We start from the raw sequence: 14,318 nt of genomic DNA on the forward strand, positions 1-14,318 counted from the left end.
GCAATTGTTCAGTATAAGGGTGTTAAGTTCACATTTTACACAAGTGAGTTCAGTTTTATCAGTGACAACAAGTTTGGCCAGTTGTATGTATTATAGTACAAAGTTCAACTCAATTTTGAACCAATGTATTCCAAAGGCTGAACTGTGACATCACTAAGTAGCCAAGGTTTTTCTGTTGTTTCAAGTAAAATGGAAGTCCTGGAAAAAGAATCATTACATGCTGGCCTACAAGTAGCCATTACATTACTTAAAAACAGTGTGCAGAAGTGCTTTATGTACAGAGTTCATTGCCTCACAACACTTTTAAAAAGCATGTGTTTCCAGAATGAAACTTTAATATAGTTAAATAAGTTTTACTGTTCAACGGGGCATTCTTAAGTAAAATTGGCATGTTTCCCCTCTATTGTAAAAGCACGACACTGAAGAATACAATACTAGTGGAAACCAGCTCTGTGGCTTTGATTCTTGCTCAAGTATAAGGTTATTTACCACATACTGACAAAACTAGGGTGGAAAAACAGCATCACATTCAATATGAGAACTAGCTGTGAGCACTAAATATATATGTGTGTATGACATGTGTATGTGAGGGGCAGAAAGATTGTTAAGGGCCACAGGGTGGGAAGGAGTATCATAAGGTATTGTCCCCACTTCCCGCAGAAACGTATTGCTGCATTCATAACCCCGTAGAGAATACCAACAACCCCACTGAGTAGGACCCTCAGTGCAATGGGGGGAAGAGGGGATATCAAAAGATAATAAGAGGGGAATGGGACCAACACCCTCTGTTCATACAGTAAAGATAATAATAAAATAAATATTTTAATTCATGACAAAAATAAAATAAAAATAAACATATATGCATATATGTCTAAATGGAGATTAAAATGGTGAGAGTAGAATGTGTATGCACACTGACAATTTAAGAGTTGATATAAATATTAGTAGACTGCAAGAAGGATTACAAGAGCATATGAAATATGTTTAAACATTTGCACTAATCATATGGGTGATGGTACTGATATTGGAATTCTGAAACTACTATGTGCATGATAATGACATATAATTTGACTAATTAATAAATATTCTAATTTTGTCATCTTCAATGGATTTGGTAACTAAGAATCTTTGCCAGAAAAAAAGGATAAACTTGTAATAAAGAAAATAATAAGTAAAATCATATAATCATAATATTTAATTAAAAGTATAATGTTAATTTTTTACACATTTTCTTTGACATGAATGTGCATAGATACCCAAATATATGTGTATATATGTTATATATAAGTTCTTACATAATATATGTGCATGTATTTATATCTTCTGTACACTGAGAGGCTGAGATATATCAAGCCAGTACCAAAGAGTATCTTTAGTATTTATATTTAGACCTGGAAAGAGAATTTCTCCATTAAAAGAAATTATGTCTTTCTGAACACTCCAGATTTAAGATAGGAAATATATCAATTGTCTGGAAAAATGATATCATTCTTGAAAGAATGAGACTCCAAGATCCTAAGTTTATGACAAATGGATTAAAGAGACAACTTGAAGAAGTTTCAACAGATCATAGATGTGAAGCTCAATAGAGAACAGCAATTACGATGCTTTGAATAGATTTTAATACATGAGTTCAATTATTTTAAAATAATGACTGATAGTATTTATAATAAGATCAATGAGTAGTATTCACTTTTCTGGAATGCTAAACTGTGATTTCACTATTTTAAAAACTGGTAGATAAGGAAAGATTCAAGAAGGATTCTAATTTTCTGAGTGTCATGATTTGAATAAAAATGTCTCTCATAGGCTCAAGTGTTGAATGCTAGGTCCTAGGCTGATGGCACTATTTTGAGATATGCTGAAACTTTTGCATGTGAGGCATCAGTAGAGGCCCTAGCTCCTGAAGCTTCTACCAGCTCTCCTGGGTGCTTTTGCTTCCCGGCCATCTTGAGCTGAGCCACCTATGTCACATGTTTCTGTCAACATTTTGTTTTGACTCACCACATGGAGACAAGGCCTATGATCCCTATTAAATTTTTCACCCTCAGCCAGGCGTGGTTGCGCATGCCTTTAATCTCAGCACTCGGGTGGCAGAGTTGGAGTATCATCAAGAGTTCAAGGCCACCCTGAGAATACATTGTGATTTCTAGGTCAGCCTGAGCTAGAGTGAGACCCTACCTCAAAAAAAAAAAGAAAGAAAGAAAGAAAAAAAATCATTTTTTTTTTTCATCCTTGAAGTTGTGTTACTTGGGTATTTGGTCACAACAGTACAAATATGACTAACACAATGAGATACCCTAGAACAAAGAAATTCAGAGTTAGTATGAATAATACTTGCCAGGAGCTATGTAGCGAACAGTGATGTTTTCTTTGAGACTAAAGAAACTCAGAATAAAACTAAAAATCTTCCATCTTCCCTTTTCCCTACTAAATTATAAGAAATATCAAGCCATTTTGTAGAAAACAATGATCACAAGTAAAAACCACTTCAGTGCTGAGGCTTGCTAGAACTGAAAATGTCATTGTGGAAAATAACATGAGTTTGTGATTTGAATAAAAATTCCTTCGTGTTTCAACCTGCAAGCAAATAGAGTTCCCTTATAAAAAGTCAAACCTGTTAACTGCTTGAAATCAGTCACCTTTTCAAATTAATAAATGTATATTAACTATATATAGCTCTCAATTTCCTGCCAAGTATACTAGACTTAAAAAGTAAACTACATCGCTTTTGGTTCTTTCACCTCATAATTTGCAAGTTATTAACCTATTTATTGAGGTTTGCTTTTTCTTGAAAGGCTACTGCATAATCATTTTTATGATTTTTTTTTGTTTTATAAAATGAAGAAAAAGGCTTAATTCACAAAAGAAAAAAATTACACATAAGGAATGTGGTGGTTTGAGTCAGGTGTCCCCCATAAACTTAGGTGTTCTGAATGCTAGGTTCCCAGCTGATGGATATTTGGGAATTAATGCCTCCTGGAGGGAGTGTATTGTTGGGGGTGGGCTTATGGGCTTTATATCCAGTTTCCCCATGCCAGTGTTTGGCACACCCTCCTGTTGCTGTGGTCCATCTTATGTTGGCCAGGGGGTGATGTCCACCCTCTGCTCATGCCATCGTTTTCCCCTGCCATCGTGGAGCTTCCCCTCGAGCCTGTAAGCTAAAATAAACCTCTTTTTCCCAGAAGCTACTCTTGGTTGGGTGATTTCTACCAGCAATGCGAACCGGACTGCAACAAGGAATAATTAGATTCAACTAATGCAGTAAATGTGAGTTCACTTATTTCCTTAGTTTGCTCAGATGAGATTAGATTTAGGACAACTAAGAGATAATTAATTAAATTACTTTTTTTTATTTCTAATGAGAGTATAAGGCAACCATTCACTTACCTTCCATGATGGTCAAAGGGTCTTCCACTTTAGGACGTAGGATGTTAGGACCAAAGACAGTGGCCAGGTTCTGCACACTCATCTTGTTAACTCCTGAATAAGACTGCACCTCATCCAAGAACCTGTCATAAGAATTTGATTGAAGCATAATGGAATCCATCTTAGTGGAGTAAAATAGATCACTGGGAAATATATGAGTTGAAATACGTTCAAAGCTGATTAGGTAGACAAAGTTATTTGTAATTCAAATACCTCTTACTCATATGTGGAGAAGTTATACTGAAAATGATGTGGGATCAAGGTTTATGAATCATGTTAAGTATTTGTTGTGGTCTGACTCAGCTTGATTTCCTCTATTAATGAAAGGAAAAGTGTGTTTGGATAATGTCAATAAGGACTTGAGAGTCGAGAGCATGTGCTCCCTTCTGCCATGATTTGGTTAGGTTCCCTAAAGGTTGTAGTAAATCTTTTATTTTCCAAAGGCGGAATCACTGTGGATGAACTTCAAACTTATAGTCTACTAAAGCATAAGAGCAAAGACTGTGCATATTAAGTCATCATTTATGAATACTTCAAGCATGGTTTATTTCAATTTATTACGTGCTTCTACATGCAATAAGCACAAGATCAATTTATGATGGAAGTTTTTGTACTTCTACTCATTTGCACTGACACTGGATTCCACTGTCCATCATCTTGAATTCCATAACTCCAGGTTAACTGTATGAGCTATGTGTTTTACTGCTATCTAACTAGAACCAGAACTCACATGTGCTAGGATAACTGCATAGAGACATGTAATTAGTCAGTGATAGAGTGTATTTTCCTGAGCAGAATTTCCTTATGCTAAGGTGCCTGTCATGCCCATACTGTACAAATGACTTTGATGGAAGTTCAAAGCAATGTTTCTTTAATATGTAGAGTCAAGAGAAATTTCAAAATAATTGAATTACAAAATCAAGTGCTCAACAAAACCTTTGAGTTAATTTTGCTAAACCTTCTCATTTTCCATGAGACTTAGATCATTTTATTTTTTGGAAAGTATGAATTATTATCTGGCTAAATGCAATCTTGCTGGGTTTAGTTTTGTCTGTAGGAAGGTTCTTACCTGCAAATATACTTTAGCAGGTTGTAGTTAACCACCGGCAAACTCTTCACCTGCCTCGCTAGTTCATGCACTCCCTGAATACAGAAAAGAAGAGGGAAAACATTAGCTTTCTACATATTGGCCATGGAGTTAAAGCTAGTGGGAAATGGCCATACAATATTTTCTTCCATTTTCATTTTTGATCCATGAAGAATCTTACCCAGAATTATTTACCCTCAAAGGAATCATTTTAGAAATATTTCCCAAGATATACACATATTTTAAGATCACTATAAGTACAGTCATGCATTGCACAATGACAATGATGATGTTTCAGTCAAGGACAGACCACATACACAAATGGCATGCCAATAGATTATGTCGTCCTGTGATGTTACAGCCTACTTTTGTGCAGAAGTACACACTGATCTTTGCACAATGATAAAACTGCAGAGAGATTACCTTCCTCAGAGCTATTATGCAATATCATGGTCCAGTTTTGGAAATGTATTCAAGTTTGTCTCTTTTAAACATTCTTCAATTATGTTTACAGATAACTGAAGGCAGAAAATAGCTTCTTTTGCAGTAAGGTTTTTGGGAGGTGTTTTAGTTACCTTCTTGTTGCTGGGATCAAGCCCATGACCAAAAGCAGCTATGAGAACATACTGCAAGACAACAGAGTCTATGCTTTAAACAGAGGACTGTGTAGAATATAAATAGTATCTCAATAATGCTGTGTGTAACACATACATGGTGGGAGGAGTTGGTACACAGGCCATTCTGAGGGGATTTGAGAGGATAAAGAGTACAATGAAGAAAGGACTGTCATAAGACATCCAGATTTTTCCTGGATCCTCAATCTGATAACAGAGCTACACTTGACCAATCATGGCAGCAAAGTGTCAAGGAGAAAGGATTTCATCTATTCAGCTCCATTCTCTTCTTTTAAAAGAGGGGGTGGGCAAAAACAGAACTTGAGTTGTGAATGGAAGTCTCTAGGTGATGTTAGTACACAGAGAAGTAGAAAACAGTCCAAGATAGGCTAAAGGAAACTTGCAAATTAAATACTATAAACACTGACAAAAACTTCAATAAAACAGTTATTTGCAAATACATGTATTGACTTACTGCTTCTTCTTCCTTGCTGAGAAGTTTAGCACATGACAAAAAGTCTTCATATTTTGCATAAGGAATAACTGGTTCTGGAAGTTCTCGGAGATACAGTTTAAGAAGTGAGGCCACTGTGTGCACATCTGTGTTGCTGCAGGGACAGAAGTTTGAAGATATTCATTTGTGTGAGCTTTACACTCTTTTGTCAAATATACATCTATGAGAATTCTGTGTGAGTTTTCAATTGAATCAGTCAACCATGTACTCAGCAAGCACATACTTCAATTACATCTAGTACATGTCACTACCAACATCAGTGGGAGGACAGGGATACTGAACAATACCTTAACTCCTTAGTATGGCATAAAATACTCAGTCCAATTATTTATCAAATGTGTACAGGAAATGATAAACAACACCACTAATTTTGGAAAGCAATAAGACAACAGTGAACCTTACATAAAATATGATATGACTTATAAAGAATTATGAAATTTATGTGATTATCTACAGTGTCAGAATTATTTATGAATCCTCACTTCATTGCTCCAGGGAAGACTTTGATAGTTAGTTACAGATGTTAGAAGTGCAGAATGTTACAACTTTTTAAAACACAGCTTATTTTAAAAAATAATTGATTTCAAGCATAATTGCTTGCTTAATATTTTTAAACACTTGGGAGTGCTCAGAGTCTTCCACAAAGAAAAGGAAATGCTATAAAATTTTAACATGCCCTTTACATAACCCTCATATTTTTTAAAATTTTTATTAGCATATTCCATGATTATAAAAAAAATCCCATGGAAATTCCCTCCCTGCCCCCAACACTTTCCCCTTTGAAATTCCATTCTCCATCATATTACCTCCCCATCTCAATTATCTGCTGCCAAATACCATAATGGCAGGATAATTTACAGAAACATTAATTTATATTTTGTTCTCAGTATCTTGCATTTCCTTTTAATTCATGAAGACAGAAGACACTAAGTACAAGAAAAGTGTTTGGGAGATATATACATATCCCATGAGGCAGGAAGGGTAGTAAGGAACAACTGGGGACTTGGTAAGAAATTACAACTTAAACCTTGCTTTCAGGCTGTAATTCCAGGAGACTAAGTGCCTTATGAACTCTGCCTGGTGAAGCTGGATATAGGCACTAGGATTTCCTACCCAGTGAGTATTATTTTCTTCCAAGGGTTTCATGGATGTAGTCTTATAAACTTACATGAGCTAGGACCATGTACCTCTGGGCTCTCAATTTTTGGCTTGAGGTTGGTTTCAACAGGATTTTCTGCACACTGACTCTGTATTGGGTACCATAGTAAATACAGCAGCTGGGACCTCAGAGATTCAGGAGCAGGGCATGACTATGCTGGTAGTAACTAGCAATCCAGTGTGGGCAGTAGGTATCAGGTCAGTATTAACATCAACATGTTCCTAGAGTGGCGAGGAACGTGCAAAAGAGGATATGTATACAGGTTTGGAGGGCTTCTCAGAGGAGATGAAGTTTGAGCTGAGATCTAAAAGCTATGCCAGAATGGATTAGCTGAAAAGGGCCGGAAGAGGACACTCCCAGTTAAAGCAAGGAAGAAGTGGCGAACCTAAAGTAGGGGACAGACTTGTGACCTCAAGGAACCGGAGCTCAGAGGCCAAAATGGAAGTTGGTGAGGGCCGGCAGTGACAAGATTCCTCATGGACCACAGACCCACTTCAAGGCGGGGCTGAGACTTGTGAGTTAACACCCAGTCTATCAGAACAGATACAGTGCAAATGATTTTGCAGAAGTCAAGATGATGAGTTTGATTGGGGACCTTCTTGTTTGGTTAATTGTGCTTTACTGAAATTCATAAACACATTTTCTTTTTAAAATTCTAAAGATGTGCTGTATCAAAGTGGTCATCTTAAAGCCATATAAAAAAGTTAAAAGTCACATCTCTAGGGCATTTTCAAACTTTGATGAAGCTCATTAATATTCTTAAATATATTCCTAAATATAAAAACATTCCTAAATAATATAAATATATTTCTAAATAGTATTCCTAGAATAATGTCTATTAAAACAAAATTGACAGGGCTAGGCAACGGCTTAGCAGTTAAGTCGCTTGTCTGCAAGGCCTAAGGACCCAGTTTCAACTCTCCAGGTTTCATGTAAGTCAAACACAAGGTCGCACAGGCACACAAGATGACACACATGTCTGGAGTTTGCAGTGGCTGGAGGCTCTGGCCCACCAATTCTCTTTCCCTCTCTCTCTCCTAAAAAACAGGATGGACCTAAAGTAGTCTTAACGTTAACACAAAACACTAGTAGTAGGTGTTGTTTACTTATAAAGCATTACATATAACCTTTTTTCAAAAAATCCCTTTGTGTTTCTCTTCCTTAAACATGCAGTCATTCATGGTAACACAACCACCACATGGGGCAGCTAACCCAATATTCTGATAAATTATTTGCACTTTTTAAATTCCACTCAAATCCAATCTAGTATCATGGGTCCGATTGCTTTCAGGATTCAATGGCAATTTAGCTAAAGTTATAGGTGAGTATAGAATGCAATAGGATGATAAGGTGTAAATAGAATATACACTGATACAGAAAATAGGATATGCCTGATTTGAATGGCTATTCAAACACATGGTGTCAGGTATTCATATTCAATGAGATAAGATAGGTACCTAACAAGAAATCTGCTTTGTGATTCCCTTGATGATCTGTTCATTTCCTCAACTTTTCCTACTGTATTTTTAAGCTGATTTTCTGGCAGAGCATTTTGCGAGCTGTAGCATTGAGAACGGTTGAACAGTAGATGGCATAATTGCAAAGTAAGATTTAGGAGCTGGCTGGAAAACTGAAGGATGAGAGGCTGCAGGATCATTCCTCCACTACCACTCAGAGTTCTAGCACATTCGAAGAACAGAACCACTTGAGTTCTGAAAAGGTGAGATAAAGCAGGGCGAGTATTTTTATTCTCTCTCTGAAGTGATATGGTACCATTAGCTTTCTAGCATAATAAGATGTATGCACACTGCAAATTACATAGAAATAGTAAAGCCCAAAATGGCCAAATGTGATTGTTTCTTTTAGTTTAGTCAGTAAGATTTTGCTTAAAGGCTAAAATGTATTATTTTATGACTCTAGTTTTTGGGAATTATTACACTTCAGTGACTTTGTAGAAATGGAGACATGTATTTTCTAGCATTCTTATTTTTGGCTGTCCTTTCCAAGTGGATGGAAGAAAACAATCACTTCTGGACAGACTCCAGCCTGCTCTGCCCATTCTGATTCACCTGGAGAGGCTCACAGTTGGCCCCATTGTTGAGAATCTACCTATAGCAGCAGAGATGCACGATGTTTCTCTAAAGAGCCTCTTTCTCTACAAAATAGAAGAGCTTCTGCTATGGATTTGTAGCCTAATCTTTTTCACTGATAATCTACTGTTTTGCCTAATTAATATTTACCTTAACATGCACAGCCAGTAAAATACCAGTATCATATACCCATTGCCCAGTGAGTCTAAAGAATGTGACTTTCTTTTTTTTTTTTTTTTGTAAGAGAAGCAAAGTATACATCAGTATTCACAAAGAGTGAAGTGAAGTGACTCCTTGTGGCAAAAATCTATGAACAACACAGAAGAAAAATCCCTCCCTCAGTCAACAATAACAACACTGACATATCTACACAGTCCAGGTTCTCTGTTGCCCAGGGAGTGGGCTCATTATTAATCTGCACTGACGTCTTTCAGTAGCACACTGAACACACAGAAAGTCTTTTTGCCCTAATCATTCTAATCTGAGTGACGTTACAGTGAAGTTTTTTTTTTTTTTTTTTTTATAGCTTAAACGTGACTGACAATATATCCTTACACAGAACCAACTTTCTTTTTCTCACCTGCTAGTCAAATCTGTTTGGAAATTAAGATAATTAATCATGTACATTATATCCATTGATAGAAAAAATGGCATTATGCCTGGGTATCATAGAGCACACCCTTAACCCCAGCATTTGGGAGGCAGAGGTAGGAGGATCGCCATGAGATCGAGGCCACCCTGAGACACCCTAGTGAATTCCAGGTCAGCCTGGGCTAGAGTGAGACCCTACCTCTAAAAGGGGTGGGGAGGAGAGAAAGATAGGTGGAAAGGTCCAGGAAGTAGAAGAAATGTAACACATATTCCTTAACAATTTAGCTGATGCATTTCATTTTATATATCACATATGGGCTCCACCTCTGAATCTGGTTTTCTTGTATAATGGACATTCTTTTCAAACTTAGAAAGATTCTTGAGGTTATGATTGTCCTAATTTTATAATCTAGAGAGTCATCTTTTGATCATTCTTGGGGTCATTCATGTTCCAAATTGTTCCAGAACATGTGGGGTGCACTGGTTGATGTTATATGTTAGATGGAACAGAAACCAATGAAAAAGACACTCTCCATCCTGCTTGGACTACATACCTAACAGACCATGACCAAAACTTTTCCCTTCTGTGCTTCATTGTTTATACATCATAACATTTTCTATATATCTAATGCCATGCCTGGTGTGTGAGTTTTAGAATTACCTGCACTATTTATAATATTTATAATGGTATGAGCCTCATCCTAATCTGAACAGGGATAAGGTATCATAAGAATCTCTACTATCTCACACTTTAGCCCTAGTCTCCCTTCAATAATAAGCATACCCCCACACTGAGACATCCAAAGGCCACCATAGTTAAAGTATAACACGTCACTGACAAAACCTTGTAATGTTTAAGCCCCCAAATTAGAAATGGGGATTTTTCACTGAGGGATACTGTGCAAGGTCATTAATCCGATTTAACTAGAATGAATTTCCAGGACATCCACACAGGAAGTGATTGAAGGTGTTGTGAATTTATCTGCAGCAAACACAATCATGAAACCTAAAATTCCTTCAAATTTAAGAAAATAATAATATCATATGTACCAGACTCCAGGGAGAACATAAAAGAGACTGAGTACACTCAACAGCAATCTGGGGGTGAAAGCAGCCCTAAACAGGCCTGCCTCAGCAGGGCTCCACTCAGCCACGGAGCTCAGGATGCAGAAAAGCCCACAGAGGAATCAGCTGTTCCAGAGAAAACTAAACACTGATTTTTAAAAGTCTGCTTTTGCTCAAACTCCTTTTTTTATGTACCTGTCAAAACGGGTGTCCTGTCTGGCAGTGAGACTTGAATCCAGTTAACCTGGCTCAGCTTCGTGTACAGTTACGTAAGTGTAACCACCGAGTGACATGCAAAACCCAGACTGTTTCACCTCAGGCAAAGTCTTGGGCTAGATTGAATTAGTACCTGTTCCATTTCAGTTCTCCTGGTTTGCAAGTTCTGACAGCAGAGAATTGCACTGTGACCCCTGCTAGCAACTTAACTACGCTTCCCCAAATCCACAACGGGCAAGCCTTAACCCCTATATGATGTACTAAGAGTTAGAGGAATTTACAGGTGATTAGGGACAGAATAGGTCATGAGGGTGGGTCCCTTATTCACAGGATCAATGCCCTTATATGTAGTGACACTAGAGTGCCCTCTCTCTCTCTTTATCTTCCTCCCTCCCTTTTTCCCTCCCTAAGGAGGAAAAGCCATATTAGGACACAGCAAGAAAGCTATTCTACAATTAAGGCGAGGCCGGCAGAAGGCATCCATGCTGGCACTCCAATCTTTAGCCTTCACTTCAAGGACTGAAAATATAAATGTTCATTGTTTAAGCCACCAAGAATATGATATTTCTGTGATAGAGTGATCTAGTTAATATTCTTTTACAACTGCATTTAGGTGAGCTTCCCTGTGAAGCTTGTTTATAATACTAGTAACATACCAGCTGAGTATCTGTTATAAGAGAAACGGGATTATGACTTCAACTAATAACAGTATCAGGTACATGAAGGTGATGAAGAAACTGGTGATTTTTAGTCTTGGCTGCTTACACATTTGGGATAATCTGGAGTGCTTTTCAATATTTTGGTTACCAGGCCCTGCTGGAACTTAAATGTTCAGATTTTAACTCCCTGTGCTACCAAGAATGAGTATTAGGCACATGAACATATGTGTTCAGACTCCTTCCTTACAGTGATAATCATGGTTGAAAATCTGGTGTATAACTACTCCAACATACCATATAACATACCATACATACACACACACTCCCTTTATGTGTACAAAAGCCTAGCATGACCAAATAGTGGTAGTGTAGCAGTGAGAATAATCTGCACTTACATGCTCAACTAGAAAGCAGCTATATCCTAACAAGAAAGGAAGGAGAAAAGGAAAGAAGGAAGAAAGGAAGAAAGGAGGGGAGGAAAGAATGAAGGAAGTTAGATCTATGGAAATGCCTCAAGGATGTGAAAAGAAGGAAATAAGGAATTCCTACATTATTGATAGGAATGAATATATTATAATATTTTGAAAACCAGTGTTTATTTAATGAAAAATAAAATAAAACTACCATGTAATCTAGCTTTCCTGAATCCAAGCAAATACCTAATGGAAATAAAATCATCATACTAAAAGGATGCCTGCACACTCATCCATACTGTGGTACAACTCATGTATCTCAGCTGTCGACTTAGCCTAGGTTCCACCTGATGAGTGGATAAAGAAATGAGGTATGTAAACACAATGGTTGATGTGCACAATGGAATATTATTTATTCACAAAGAATGAAATCCCGCATGCTACAGTGAGCATCATGTTACTGGGATAAAGAACTCGACCAGAAACAGCTGGTGGGAGAAAATTGTTTATTTTGGCTTACAGTCTCAAGGGGAAGTTCCATGATGGCAGGGAAAAGGATGGCGTGAGCAGAGGCTGGTCTTCAACTCTGCAACAGCAGGTGAAAAACAGCAGCAGAACATTCAGCAAAGCACTGGCAAGGAGAAGCCGGCTATGACATCAATGAGCCCAGTTCCCAAAGCAAACCTCCTCCAACAAGGCTCCAATTTCCAAATTGCCACCAGCTGGGGACCCAACCAATAGAACACATGAGTTTATGGTGGCCACCAAATTCAAACCACCATACTGCACTTTTTAGCAAAATGGGTGGAATGGAGAACATTATGCTAATGAAATAATATATACACAGAAAGGCAAGTGTCATATGATCTGTCTCCTATGAGGATGCTAAAAACTTTAACATGGATATAAAATAATAACTGGTGTTTGTGAAGGTTGGGTGCGGTGGTAAAGGGTAGAGAAAGCTAGGTATTTTAACAATTTTGCACTGTATGTATGTAAGGAAACATTTTATCAAAATACAAAATACATATAAGTAGTCAAAACAAAATAATTTTAAACAAAAATATTAAAATCAAGTTTTATCAGTTATGGAATCAAATCAGTAAAGCTATTAAAATGAGTCAATGAGTCTCTCCACATGAAGTAAAACTGGTTCAATGTCATAGCCAAATTTAACTTAGAAGTAAGACTCAGATGCATGTGATACATTTGGTGCTATAAATGGTATTAACATTTTTTGCAAACTATTAAAAATAAGTTGTATTTTAAAATCAAGAATTTTTCTGATAAAATTAATTCTGAGGATAAAGAAGCTCCAAAGATTTGCCAGTTAAGATCCTACTCACAGAAGTAATATATATAATCATTTAAAATAAATACCAATCTATTAGTTATGTTGAAGTCAGCAATGATGAGGAGCCTGTTAGGAAGCCTCCAAGATTCTCTTGTATGTATACATATACATATATATATATGACATATACACATGTACATATGTATGCACGTGCTTATGACTTAGTTCTTTAAGAACTATTTTAAACCTATCTAGTCAGTCTTACAGTGGATAGAAATTTGGAAATGTTGATTCTCCAAAATCTATATCTAGAATACGTATGCTGAACTTTTTTCTCTTCTTGGTACCAGAAAAATGTTTACTATATTTATTAATAATTATTACAAGAGATAATTTAATATTTTGAGTTCCCTCCAAATCTCCAATGTTATCCATGGACACAGCACTGTGCTCAAAATTTCTGATTAATATACATATTGTGAATGTAGGCTAGAGAGTCCCAGTGGAGTAACAGCCACACATTAACACTTGCTGCCACTGTTCTGCGGGAAACTAGAATATATATAACAAGAAATGGAAAAGTGATTTTAAGCAATTATTAGCTTCTAATCAATCCAGGTTATTATTACAAATGCTTCTCAACCTTAAGTGGCTAGTTTCAAAAATTTAGTATTAATTCTTTAAAACATTTCCTTACCAAAAATTATCAAGACAATCAGAAAAGTAAAGAACTTAAAACCATGTGCTTTCTCAAAAGGATAATGGGCGGCTCATGAATGCATAGATAGAAGCTATCTGTCAGAAGTCATGAAGAGAATATGTCCTGAAACTAAAATGCGACTGCACTTCACATTCATTAGGATAGCTGGGATTAAAAAAAAAAAAGGAAGCTAAACAGATGGCTTCATGTTTAAAAGGGGCTTGCTTATAAAACCTCTCTACTTATTTTTGATTCCCCAGCATACACATAAAGCCATTCTCACAAAATGATGCACACATCTGGGGTTTATTTGCAGGGGTAGGAGGCTCTGATGGACCCATGCTCACTTACTTTCTCTGTCCTCCTTTCTCTCTAAATTTCTTGCAAATAAATTAAAAATTACATAAATAAATATATAAAAATTAGGATACTTAAATAATGCTGGTGTAAATATACAACAGTACAGTGACTTCTCAAGTGGAAATCA

General features: G+C 36.7%; 1 protein-coding gene across 6 annotated transcripts in view; it reads right to left on the reverse strand.

Annotated features, from left to right (window-relative positions):
• Arhgap24 (Rho GTPase activating protein 24) overlaps positions 1 to 14,318 on the reverse strand; it is a 461,940-nt gene that overhangs the window by 15,255 nt on the left and 432,367 nt on the right. For all 6 annotated transcript variants that reach the window (XM_004661586.2, XM_045143258.1, XM_004661588.3 and 3 more), the window contains 3 exons: positions 5,606 to 5,738; positions 4,499 to 4,572; positions 3,391 to 3,512 (listed from right to left, as the gene is read on the reverse strand). In XM_004661586.2, coding sequence (XP_004661643.1) covers positions 3,391 to 3,512; positions 4,499 to 4,572; positions 5,606 to 5,738 — 329 coding nt within the window. The remainder of the gene's footprint in view (positions 1 to 3,390; positions 3,513 to 4,498; positions 4,573 to 5,605; positions 5,739 to 14,318) is intronic.

Source organism: Jaculus jaculus, chromosome 2, assembly GCF_020740685.1.
Source record: "Jaculus jaculus isolate mJacJac1 chromosome 2, mJacJac1.mat.Y.cur, whole genome shotgun sequence".
Lineage (NCBI taxonomy): Eukaryota > Metazoa > Chordata > Mammalia > Rodentia > Dipodidae > Jaculus > Jaculus jaculus.